At 44.6% G+C, this 13,507-nt stretch overlaps 1 protein-coding gene across 4 annotated transcripts in view; it reads left to right on the top strand.

Moving 5' to 3' along the window:
• BACH2 (BTB domain and CNC homolog 2) overlaps nt 1–13,507 on the top strand; it is a 355,628-nt gene that overhangs the window by 333,885 nt on the left and 8,236 nt on the right. For all 4 annotated transcript variants that reach the window (XM_047858295.1, XM_047858296.1, XM_047858297.1 and 1 more), the window contains one exon: nt 10,590–10,796. In XM_047858295.1, the coding sequence (XP_047714251.1) occupies nt 10,590–10,796 (207 nt within the window). The remainder of the gene's footprint in view (nt 1–10,589; nt 10,797–13,507) is intronic.

Below are 13,507 nucleotides of genomic sequence, written 5' to 3'. Positions count from 1 at the left end.
CCATCCACAGAGGCAGGATGCTTCAGAGTCATTCCAAATTAACCACTTTTGTCCTAGAAGGCACTTGAAATTTGATGTAGATCTCAGTACTCAACAAACAGAGGCAAGCTGCTCAGAAAAAAAAAAATGTTAAGTGTAATGCATGAAAGCTTGAGATATTCAGATCTCCCCCTTCCACCTCCCTTTCTCCTTCTCCATCTGCTTTGAAAGGATACCCTAGTCCTCAGCCTCATCTTCGTCCTGCACCCCATCAGTGTGAAAGAAAATATAGAATCGCTTTCAAAACTGATTGACACTAGACAGACCCTCAGTAACAGGTGCTCTCCCGGCACCCTTTATGTTTTCCTTGTCAACAGGAGACCCTGGGACCATCCCTTGTCCACTGGTGAGCAGCGGACAGCTCACCATCCATCCTGGTCCCAGGGTCCCCGCAGAAGCACCCTAGTCAGTCACACATAACTGAGTAACATACCCTTTCCCGAACTCCCCACAAATGACGAGAAGTCATATTGAGGAGTAGTGGAGTTGAGGACCCGTCTCTGCCCACCCGGAAAACAGAGTGCTTCATAGATAAAAATTCCCAAGGCTCCATCCGTCTTACCAATGCTGGAGGATGGAGCAGGAACAACACCAGCCACATCGTAGGCAAGACTCACGTGGCTAAGGAGAGAAAAGAATAGACACCCCGTACGTTCCCCTTTCCCGCCGTAACCTGAGAGGCCCCTGAAAAGGTCTGAGGGAGCCCGTGTCATGATCTAGCAATGTCTGGCTGATTGACAAGGAACCAACCTGAGACTGCCACCCGGGTCTCAGACCTGCCTCGGGAGCAGCAGCGTGAGCAAACCCAGTGAGAAGTCCCGCTTCAGAGCTGCTTATCTGAAAGCCACAGGAGGAAATGAAGCATGGTCCTCATTAGGCCAGTGCCCTCGGTTCGCGTCTGCGCTCCCTGGATAGGAGCCCCTAGTAGAGCAGGGATGTTAACCCAACCAGACAGCAGAAATGCCACACGGGGTGAGGGGCCTTTTCACAGAGCCACGTGCGGCTTATTCAGCCTCTGCGAGATTGGCAAGGAGCACATGAGGTTTTAGTTAGGGCATGTTTTGAAAATAGATCCCAAAGCTCCCTGTGCCAACTGCAGAGATGCCCTGTGGTCACTTCCTCGTCCTGCTAGCTAGCCTGGTCCCTGCTCTTCTGTTACTGCCTGGGAAAAATGGAGAAAGACAGAAACATACTGAAAGGATTTAATTTTGCTAAAAATTAGAAAAGAAATGTAGATGGGAACTCTTCCTGTCTGAATGCACCTATCCCCTCAGGTTTGGGGTGGAGGATTGTGCCTGTGCCCCTGACCTGAGAGGACTGAGTTCCTGTGAAAACAGGGAAACCTTATGCTCTCTCTTCCCTCACTCATTTCTTTCTCTGATCATAACCGAGGTGAGGTTTTCTTTTTTTCCCCTGACATTGTTCATAAATGCCCCTGCTGCAGAAGCCTGGTCACTGGGTCCAGTTCATCAGCAGAATGATTTATCTTGCCAAGGATTGGTGTCTCGAGAAAAGGACAAATGTCTTTGTCTTTGACGCTCCCTCAAGGGGAGCCCCACCGTGAAGCTAAAAGGGTTATGTTGTCCTGACATTTGCATATGTTCTAGGAACTGTCAGTTTCTGATAATCTCCTTTTGTCTCTCTCATGTCCCAAAAGAGAGTTTAAAGTCACTTCTTCAAATCAAATGCCACCAACAAGAGCACATGTATTTTTCCTGTGTGTTTGGGCCACATCGCTTGTCTGCCTTTAGAACTTCTCAGCTCTAAATGAATCAATCAAAAGGATGATTCATTCAACCTATAAAAATATTATGAACAGGATTAGTGTCCCCTTGAAAAATACCACCGCTAGGGGTGCTTGGGTGGCTCAGTTGGTTAAGTGTCTGATTCTTGATCTCAGCTCAGGTCATGATCTCATGGTTCACGAGATCAAGCCCTGCCTGGATCTGTGCCCTGCCAGTGTGGAGCCTGCTTGGGATTCTCTCTCTCCCCGTCTCTCTCTCTGCCTCACCCCTGTTCATGCTCTATCCTCTCTCTCAAAATAAATAAACTTTATTTTAAAAAAAGAAAAATACCACTGCCTTAAAAATATTTTTATTTTTACTTGTCCAAAAAATAATAATAGATTATTTGCATTTCTCAACACTGAAAGAAAAAACCTTTACCAAAACTGCCATTTCAGGAATCACATCTAGTCCCTCTCAGAAGGGCATTTTAGACAGGGTTGTTAGAGTACAGCTAAAGTTTTTCCCAATTTGACATTTTGGTTTTCCTAGAATAGAGATTAGGTCTCAGGGACTCAGCAGGACTGCGTCTCTTTGAGTTAATAACTAGCTTCCAGGAGTTACTTTGACCCCAGTGGAAGTGTGTTCCCCAGTAATAACATTGAAGGTAAATCTGTCATACGCAATGTGGATTGTAACTGGTTTTCCTGAACTGAACTGATCCAGAAGAGGCCAACATCTATTGGTCTGATTTTGCCCTGATCTGCTCTGGTGAGATGTCCAGGTGACTTCTCTTCTAGTTGAGCCCCAAGGAGACACCTCAGTCAGAAACCAAACAAAGAGTTCTCACCTCCGGCCAGCCACCTGTCCAGTGCTTCAATCTGACGGGCCAGGCTCCTTCCCAGCCTCTCTTCCTTCACCTCTGCAAGGAGCCAAAAATGATAGATCAGAAGAAAAGTATTACCACTCCTTATAACCTGTAAGGTGTTCTAGTTATGCCGTCTCATCGACACGGACTTCTCTCATCCTTTCTGTCTCCAGCTTTGAAGAAAGCTCAAATTAGCACAACATTGTCCTTTCTCAACCACCATCTTTTAAAATTACTTTCTTTTTTGAAATAATCAAACACAGCATGCCCAGGCCCTAACATACCAAATTTAACAGGCTTTCTCTGTGCCTATAACAGGATACAAACACATATTCCTGTCTCTAGGGGTTTTATTTTAATGGCATTTACTGTATAATTACTCAGCAACTTGCTTTTCTCACAGAGCTATCTACTATGTATGCGCCTCTACGTCAGTCACATAGGGTTAAAACATACTTCTTTAATATCCATGGGCCCCATAAATCACAATTTATTCAGCTGTCAGCTACCAACAGACAGTCCAGTGCATCAGTTGTTTCCATTTTTTTCCCTTCTTATAAACATTGCTGCAATAAACATTTTTGTGAACATATTTAGTAGTGGTGCTTTTATTTTTGTCGGTTAGAATCCCATAAGTGGTTAAAGGTTGTGCTTTATTTGTGAAATACTACCTAACTACTTCCCCAGAAGGTTGTAGCAATTCACATATCTTTCAGCAATTTATGAATATCCTTTTCCCCCTGTTCTTGCCAGTACTGGCTGTTACCAGTCCTTTTAATTTTTGCCGATCTGATTGGCAAAAAATGATCGCTAATGAGGTTGACCTCTTCTCTTCTGGGTATGTGCCATTTATATTTCCCTTCCTGTGACTTGCCGGTTCACACATTTGCCCATTTTTCTCTCGTGGTGTTCGTCGTTAAACCAATTTATAGGATCCCTAATCCCTAATACAGGAATATTAACCTTTTATTAGACATGCTTCCCATATTTTCTCCTACTCTTTCTTTCTATTTTTATGGCAATTCTTTTTGCGTATAGAAAATTTTGAGTTTCACGTAATCAAGTTCTCAATCTCTTTCTTTATGACTTTTGGGTGTGCTATATTAAAAAGTCAGTTTGGGAATTTTTTTTCTTATTTCCTATGATGAAAAAATGAACAGGTCATATTTAAAAATGTAACCAAACAATATGTATAACAAGCTCCTAGTTTGCTTCATGAATCTACATAGTATTAAAAAGGCAGTATAGGGGCACCTGGGTGGTTCAGTCGGTTAAGCATCTGACTCTTGATTTCTGCCCAGGTCAAGATTTCCTGGTGGTGAGATGGAGCCCCGCAGGGAGCCTGCTTCAGATTCTGTCTCACCCCCTCCCTTTCCCCCTTCTATGCTTATGCTCTTGCTCTCTCTCAAAACAAAAAGGCAGTGTAGAGAACAAGAAAAACTAGGAGGCAAAGTTGGGGAGGAGTATAAGGAACGTTTTATTTCTATGTATTTCTATAATGTTTAAATTGTATTTATGTATATCTCACACCAGGCCATTATTTTAATTGAGCTACAAGTCACACACCATCAAATCTACCCTGTTAAAATGAACAATTCAGGGATTTTTAATGATTCACGAAGGCTTGTGACCATCATCGCTGTAATTCCAGGACATTTTCATCACCCCAAAAAGAAACACTATACCCATTAGCAGACACTCGTCATTGTCCTCCCTTTAACCCCAGGCAACCACTAATCTGCCTTCTATCTCTGTAGATTTGCCTCTTCTGAATATAACAATGGGATCTTACACTATGTGGCCTTTTGTGTCTGACTTCTTTCACTGAACATAACGTTTTCGAGGTTCATTCTTGCCATTGATGTACCAGTAGGTACATCATGTATCAGGGCTTTGTTCGTTTTTACTGCTGAATAATAATCTACTCTGTGGATATACCACACTTTGTTGATCTATTGATCAACGTTGGACATTTGGGATTGTTTCCACTTTTCGGCCATTATCAATAATGCTACTGTGAGCATTGGTGTACAAGTTTTTTGCAGACGTATATTTTCACTTCTCTTCATTATGTACCTAGCAGTAGAATTGCTAAATCATACAATAACTACATGTTTAACCTTCTGAGGAACTACCAGACTGTCTTTCAACGTAAATGCACTATTTTACATTTCCGCCAACAGTGTATGAAGGCTCCTATTTCTCCACACTTTCAGCAGCACTTGGTTATTGTCCATCTTCTTTATTATAGCCCTTCTAGTGGATGTGAAATGGTATCTTGTTTTGGTTCACAGGTTCATTTTTAAAATTTGAATATTATGGAAAAGCCACAAGCATTTTCCAGGTAGTAGCCTTCTTCGTGAGCTGGGTTTATACCACACACATGTCTAATTACTTGTAAGTTTTGGTAAGGAAGCACTGGAAAGGCAATTTAGTTGCGTAGCCAAAAGTTTTTATTGGTTGGACTTGCTTTATCAACATGTTTCATTTCAAGAGGGATAAAAGCGTGTGAGAGTTGAATGTGTGTACATTTGTTTTCATGCAGTTTGCGGGGCAGGGAAAAATCGTGTGTGACACGTAGTAGAATGGAAGACCTGTATCTGACACTGACATTTCTACCCACATGCCAACTTCCAGACGTATGTTGTATGTAAAATTTTTACAGTCATTCTTGTGGTTCATTGATTCAGGCATCTTTTTTTAAATGCCTGTGATTGGTCTGCTTAATTAAAAGAAACCTTGCTAGGCAGCATAGAAGTCAGCTGTATCTCTAATTAAAACGATGTTTTTGTGTTGTCTAGAAAGATGTTCCTAGCATCTGGAATTGCACAGCATACTCTATGTCTGGAAGAAGAAACCATGTGACAAAGGAAGATAGGGCTAGTAAACAGAATTAATAATACCTCATATTTGTCAGGCGACTCAGACTTTTCAAAGCACTTTCTCCATGTATTATCCAATTTGATTCTTCATAGCAATCCTATAAGCTAAGTAGGGCATGTATTATCTTCCTGTCACTCACAGCTCCTCAAAGAACTTTAGGACAGAGAGAATGAAAGGCTCGCCTGAGGTCACACAGCTAATTAATTGCAGTACAACTAAATCCCAGGTGTCCTGCCTTTGTTCTGGAAACTGGACCATGAGAATAGAGGGTGGAAGGACAATTGTTCAGGAAACATTTCTTAGCCGAGAGGGGAGACTCTGTCACTGGCGTCTGCCTAGCATGGATCTGGTTGTCCCCCTGCCAACAGCACTGAATCATCCATCAGCCCAATGGGCATCTTGCCTCCTCCCCTGACGGTGTACAGAGATCTGAGGGTCTTGTAAGAGCGTAGGTGTTAAAGGCTTTGAGCCTCGGGGTACTGTTAGTATTATCCGACTCCTGCAGCTTGTATTTCCAACATCTGGTAGTAAAACCAAGAAAGGAGATAGGAAAAAAGATTCACAAACCAGCTGTGGCTGGGATCTCTAGAGGAAATGCTTGTTTTCAGCTTTTCCCACAACCTTCTCGTCTCTGTCCTGCCTCTCCAGTAGTTCCCATGAGCACCCAGCAGCTCCAGGACAGGGAAATGTGCTGAGAGGCATGGTGAGATGAGGTGGTTGTGGTCTGCCTGCAACCCTGTAATAAAGATGCAGGGAAAACAGAGATCACAGGGCAGTCCCCGGGAGCAAGACAGTCACTGTTTGCAGGTGGGATTTCTTTTCTCCTCTTTTGTCCCATATTTGAATTTTCTGCAAGAAGTTATATTTCTTATGTAATTTTTAATGGTATTTTTGTTTAAATGGGAGCAAGGGGATGGTGGTTTGGGCCACAGAATGGGGTGGTTGTCGGTACAAAGAAAAGAGAAGCAGTTGATTTCTGTTGGGCGAGAGGAGGCGCTGGGACCGCAGGGCCCTAGCTCCCCTGCTCAGGCCCTGGAGGAGGAGGATTTAGGTTTTATTTACCATCTAGATGTCATAGCTTTTTCCCACATTTGCCGGCCCCTGGGGCCAGAGGTCCCTCAGCACACTGCAGCACGCCATTTCACTGACATCTCAAGAACTGGAGCCCCCAGAAGGTCTGACTGCACTCTGGTCACTGCTTAGCAGTCCAGTGCAGGGGTTGGGCTGGGAATTCCTCCATCCTGTCCCTCTGCTTGTGCTCCAGAGGGCAGAGAGGACTGAGTAGCAAATCAGCAGAAGCAGACTGATGCAAGCCGTAGCACGGGCCCGTGCTGCCCTGTTGGGCCCTTGGTTCGCTGACTCAGTGACCGCCCCTGACTTTCAGAGTCTCTCCTGAGAACCACAGTGCGGGTAGGAGGTGGAGATGGGCAGCACCTATGAGAAATCAGTACCCAGAGTCCCATGGGCCCCTCCCCTTCTGTGCAGCCTGCTTAGCCTCAGATGTCTGATATGCTTAGCCTCCTGTGTGTGCAATAGGCTGAAAATAAGTGCAGGCCAGCGAGCATTCAGACAAGTGGCAGTGGGAGCTGGCAGGACATTTCCTCTTGTTAGGGTGGGTGTTATGCACTGTTTCAGAGGGTCCAGTGAATGACAATGAAACTGTTGCTGAGAAGTAAAATAAAATCCTGGAAGAATAAGTGTGTGGAGGGACAGTAAATAAGATGTTAAGCCCTATCGGGCCTATTTGGGTCATAAGAATTTGCCAGAAGAAAGGGAGAAGGGCCTCTGCCCTCTCGAAGTGTCTGAACCTTCGAAGCCCATGTGGTACTAGCTGACTTTTGAGCCCTACTCAGGGAGTGTTTGGTGCGTGCACGCTTGAGAGTGGAATATATTCTCCCAACTCCATAAGGGGATGTGGCTGCTCTTTATCCCCAGGGAAGATGCCCGTTGGCTTGGAACTTACTTCCTACTCCAAAAGTAACAAATATCAGTGGCAAAGTTACCACTGCGCCTTCCCAAAATGCTTGGGGACCTCCCTCTTGGGAGACAGCGCAAGATCTCCCTTGCTTGAGGGGTAACAGAGCCTTTTAAAAAGAAACAAGGTGGTCGGGTTTGGGTTTTGGCTTTTTGTTTGTTTGTTTTTTGTTTTTCCACGTGGAAGAAGGTCTATCGCTATTTTCTTTTCCTTTGACCTGTTTAAAAAGCAGCCGGAGTTGCAACAGCTCCGCTGAAACTATAGGACCTTTTGCTTCAAGGACTTTGAAACGAGCATTGTTGATTTTCCCTTTTCCTGTCAACCTCTGTCCCGTTTCCCTGGTGTTTTACATTTGTTGTCTGGATGATTTTAAATACAGTAGCTCTTAGTCTAGAAGGCCTTTGACGTTCCCTGTGGCCTGAGCTGTAGGTACGTATTCTTTCTGGAAATAAGTAAGTAAACAGGATTTAGAGCAGAAGCAGACCGGCTTTGGTGTCAGCAGAGGGGGGACTCCATGAGGCCCCGAAGCACGGCAGCCTCTGCTGTGCAAACAAGGCTTCTGCCTGGTGTGGAAACATCCGTGTCCCCACCAAGCAGACCCCAGTGTGAGTCAGGCACTGTCCAGGATTGGAGTGTCTGTTTGTTATCCAAAGGATATAAAAGGAAATCAAACATTCTTCGTATCATGATAAGCCCTGTGCAAACACAACCCATGGACAAAGCCCTTTCCCTGGCTGCCTGCCTTTCCGCAGTCAGAGCAGGGCTGGGCTGAAAGTGGTGTAATGTGAGCTGTTGCGATTTTGCTTTCTTGGGCCCAAATTTTACAGGTGTCATGGGACACAGAGTTCACCATGCGAAAGTTGAATCAGGACCCCATCGGGAGCCCTCAGCAAATGCCACGTCCGGCAGGCTCAGGGTTCTGAAGCAGCCTGACAAAGCAGTTGTATCCAGCCACAGAAAAGTCATGTAGTGTGACCGCCTTTGTGCATGGGGATTAACTAGCCATAAATGCCAGCATCTAGACTCATCTTCCGGCATCTGATGCAATCAAAGAAAAGGCCTGAGCTCAGAATCAAGGATCTCCGTGTCACTTCCCTGAACAACACAGATATAACACTGCAGCTCCTGAATATTAACGAGGGGTTGGTTTCTTCAACCTAAACTACTTTGATCAATTAAACCCTGACCCTCCTGTTTTTCTGGTGACTCAAGTTCACTCGAGACTGTTCCACCTTCTAGAGCTGTGCCGTCCAGCACAGTAGCCACACGCCACACGTGGCTATCGAGCCCTAGAGATGTGCCGAGTTCTGAATTGTGTTAAGTGCAAAATATGCCTCCAGTTTTGAAAATTTAGTGCCAAAAAAGTGAAATATCTCAATTATGTTTATATTAATTACATGTTGAATATATTTTGGGCCTGTTGGGCTTAATTCAACATACTATTAAAATTAATTTCTGATGTTTCTTTTTACTTCCTTTAATGTGGCTACTGGAAATGGAAAAATCACATCTCTTGTTTGCACTGGACAGCGCAGGGCTGGCCCTTTGAAGAAAGTTTAGGTTTATAGCGCCATCTGCTGGTCCACCTAAAGCAGACGCTAACGTGAACAAGAATTAAGTGAATCTGAGCCGGAGGAGATACTTGGTCTCTTGGTCAAGCAACATGCAACCTTCCTTTTCTGAAACAGGACCGGAAATGAACCCTAACATCCCTGCACCATCAGTAAGAATCTTGGAAAGGGTAGTGATAAGCTGCTGGAAGATTCAAGCCTGTGCATTTAACAGAATATAAGGAGGACACAGATCCATTCCTCCAGAGACTCATGTCCTCTCCTTGTATAATGCTTATTTGCCTTTGTTTGTCAAGAGTTTAGAAGTTGGAATCTTGCTACTGACAGTATCTGCATCAGTTATCTGCGTAACAAACCACCCCCAGACTCCTTGGCTTAAATCATTTAGCTTCTCTCACTGTTTTCGTGGGTCAGGAACTCACGAGTGGCCCATCTGAGCACTTCTAATTTGGGATACCTCATGAGGCTGAAGTCTGTGGCCGGGGCTTCCATATCTGAAGGTTCCTGTGGGCCTAGAGAAATCACATCCTGGGTGGTTCACCCACGTGACCGACAAGGCAATGCTGGTTGTTGGCTGGAGACCTCCATTCTTCTCCACATGGGCCTGGGCCCTCCACAGGGTGGCTTGAGAGTCTTTTAGGCATGGCAGCTGGTTTCCTCCGGAGAAAGCAGTCTAAGAAGCCTAGGAGGAAGCCGCAGCTCCTTTTATGACCTAGCCTCAAGCCACACACTGTTACTCCGGCTGCATTGTGGTGATCAAGAGGCAGGAACACGCATCCCGCCTCTTGATAGAGGAAGGTCAACATGCTGTGAAAGAGAATGTGAGATGGAATGACCATTAAATTTTTGGAAAATGGCCAAAGGGCCCAAATTGGTATAGCCTTGGGCAGCTCAAAAGCATTCCCCACTTTAAAATGAGGAAATTGAGACTCAGAGAAGTAAGGTAACTAGCCTGAGGTCTCATGGCTGGTAGAAAGACTAAAGCCCAGGTTTGAACTCTAGTCCACCAGGGTGGAGCCCATCTGAGTTCCCTTGCTGTACCTCCTTATGCTGTTATAACCGAAAAACCACACTGGTTGTTTCATCTTCCCAGCATCTTTGACGTGTGTGATGCTGTCCTCGTTCAAATGTTTTAGATAATTCCTTCAATGATATCTGTCTGTAAATTGTTATTTTACTGAGCTGAGGCTCAATGGAAGTAGGTTTCAACTAACTGTAGAGTCTTTCGTAAAATTGCTGTAGCAGTGAAAAAGTACACATTTTCCAGTATCTTTCGTGCTGTTTGTTTCAAGAACCTCAGGAACAATAACCACATTATAATTTGTGTATTCACGTGCTGTTTGACTCTAAATATTACATCTTACTTATATTTGAAACAAGAAAGAATTAATCACTGCTTACTTTGAGTAGTTTCCATACTATTTGGTCCTCTTAAAAAGGAGGTTTGACCATTTTTTTGATGTTCCGCCAGCTGGAATTCAAACTAAAATACAGTTACCATAATCATATTCTGCTGTTCTCGGTTTCAGGTCAAACTTCCCTTTCCTGTAGATCAAATCACAGATCTTCCAAGGAATGATTTCCAGATGATGATTAAGATGCACAAGCTAACCTCAGAACAGTTAGAGTTCATTCACGACGTCCGACGGCGCAGCAAGAACCGCATCGCGGCCCAGCGCTGCCGCAAGAGGAAACTGGACTGTATTCAGAATTTAGAATGTGAAATCCGCAAATTGGTGAGTTGACCCGTTCGCTGCTATCAGCAACCCGGAGTGACCAGGACTGATGCAGAATTGCAGAAGTGAAGGCTGGAGAACTGGAGAGAAGGATCACAATTTGGGGAAGTTTGGGTTTATTTTTAAGCAAGTTTCTCAACAAAAAAGAATAGCTTTCTATCTGCAGTTGTGTGTGTCTGTGCAGAGCTATAATCATGTTTCAGTACTTTATGTCCTTCAGTAATACACATAGAGGTAGTCCTTTCTTTTTTCCATTCAGCATGGACTGGTCACTAACATTTATTGCATGCATGTGTGGGCCAGGTATTATTCTCAACTATTTTTGTCAATGATCATATTTAATCTTCACATCAACCCAATGACTTAGGTGCTATTTTATGTCCAGTTACAGAGGAGGAGAGGGGCGCAGAGAAGTGTGCTCACTCTCCACTATGTGGCAGAACTTGAACACAAACCCAGTTGTCTGATTCCAAATCTAGACACCACTGCTTTCTCCTGCCTCGCACAGAAGAGTGTAGAATCCAGACAGGACACCACATGATCTCCTGAAGCCCCTCGCAGTCCCAGGATCCTTGATTTTGTGATTCTGCCTCCAAGTGGCTGGCACCTCTTCCCTGTGCCTGAGACTATTTTATCTCAGGGAACAAGCTCCCATCTCCCAGGCTCCCCTCACTGGGAGCTCTGTGCCCCCTTCTCCTTTGTAAGCAAGCTTAAGCTTCAGGAGGTAACTCCAGGTGGCCTCTGGCTCCTTACTGTAGCTTTGAAGGCAACCAGTGCAACCTCATTTAGCTGGACCTTTCAGCTGGCCAAATACTGGAAACATCTTAGGTACTGTGCCTGTGTCAAGCTAAGGAAGAGAGAGACCACATGATGTGGTTATGATCTAAGTGTGGATCCTCAGACTATATACACAGTAATCCTCTGTCTCATGGTAAGCCACTGTCCCAATGAGAACCTCAGAACAAGATAAGACATTTGAAACGCATAAATAAATATTGACCTGTTATCAAGGACTTGAGGGTATTTTTTCTCTCTTTTTTAAATTAACGCCCAGGGTGCCTGGGTGGCTTAGTCAGTTAAGCATCCGACTGTTGGTTTTGGCTGAGGTCATTATCTCACAGTTCATGAATTCAAGCCCCTCGTCAGGCTCCACGCTGACCATGTGGAACCTACGTGGGATTCTCTCTCTGTCTCTCTGCCCCTCCCCCACTATTGTGCACATTCTCTTTCTCTCAAATAAAATTTTTTTAATGTTTTATTTATTTTTGAGAGAGAGACAGAGCAGAGTGGGGGAGGGGCGGGGATAGAGGGAGACACAGAATCTGAAGCAGGCTCCAGGTTCTGAGCTGTCAGACAAGAGCCTGACGTGGGGCTCGAATTTGCAAACCATGAGATCATGACCTGAGCCGAAGTCAGACACTTAACCGACTGAGCCAGCCAGGTGCCCCTCAAATAAATAAATAAACTTTAAAAATAAAATAAAATAAAATAAAAAATAAATTAACTCCCACCAAGCAGGGGAAATTTACTCATGTGCAGTGGTTAAGTCACCTACAAAATAAAGCTCAAGCTTCTTAGCAAGACATTGGTGCTTTCCAAGGTTCAGTCTGTAGCTATCTCCAGCATCACCTTCCACTCCTATTCTTGAACTTGACCCCTAATAAAATCAAGCTGTTCGCACTTCCTGCCATCTATGTTCGTACTTCGTGTTTGTGCCTCTGCTGTCTCCCCTCTACCTTGGACATTTCTCGACCATTTTCTTCTGTAATTTCATCCTTCATCCTTTGAGACTCACATTACTGCCACGTGTCTAGGAAACCCCTTCCCTGAGTCCCAGCTGAGGCTGGGCACTCACCCCTGGAGCCCTGATCTGACCTCTGGCTTCATGCTTATCACTGCAGTCTTGCGTCGTCTGTGTGTGTCTGTCTCCCCAGCCCCCCACCCTAGGTGGTAGGTTCCTCACAACAAGGACAGTGACTGGATCACCTCTCAGTCTCCAGTGCAGGCCTGGTGAAGCCTTCAGGAAATGTCTATTGCCCTGAAATTTCTTTGAAATTGTGACCAGATTGTGGAATTATGAATTCCTTCTTTCTTTCAAACTTTTCTTGAATGTTGCTTTAACAACAACAAAAATTTGTATTTAAGCCACATAAGGGGGCAAGACATTGTTGGTGGTGAATATGGGTCTTCTGAAAGCCTACTGGGCTTAGGGAGGGACCCAGGCAAGGCTGAGCCTGCTCAGTACAACTTATCAGGACATTGGGCATATGTCCATGATCATTCAGCCCTGTGTCTCATCACCCATGTTTGAGAAACACCTGATTTTTGTAATTAGAGTTCTGTCCTTCCATGTACTTGTGTAATACTGAACAAACAATAAAGTCTAAGCCACACACCAGGCAGATACCTAAAGCCCTTTGCTTAATACTGTTCAGTTGAAAAATGGAGAGGGCACCTCCTACTTCTCCTCCCACTTTTTTGGCAACTTCTTAAATGATATGCTACATTTTGCTGCCGCATGAGAGTTTCTTGTGCTCATCACTGTATATCTGTGACTTAGAGCTTCACGCTTGTAACCAGGGCCTTGATTTATACTGCCTTTCCTGCGAAGAGCCAAAACACGGTCACAGCAGCATTTCATTTTCTTCCCCTTAAAAGTGGCCCAGAACATTTTGCAGATTAGTAGGGAGTTGGTGGCTTGGCCAATATGA

The sequence above is a fragment of the Prionailurus viverrinus genome, chromosome B2, assembly GCF_022837055.1.
Source record: "Prionailurus viverrinus isolate Anna chromosome B2, UM_Priviv_1.0, whole genome shotgun sequence".
NCBI lineage: Eukaryota > Metazoa > Chordata > Mammalia > Carnivora > Felidae > Prionailurus > Prionailurus viverrinus.
Note: the sequence above shows the minus strand (reverse complement) of the source record. Positions and strands in the feature narration are given on the sequence as shown.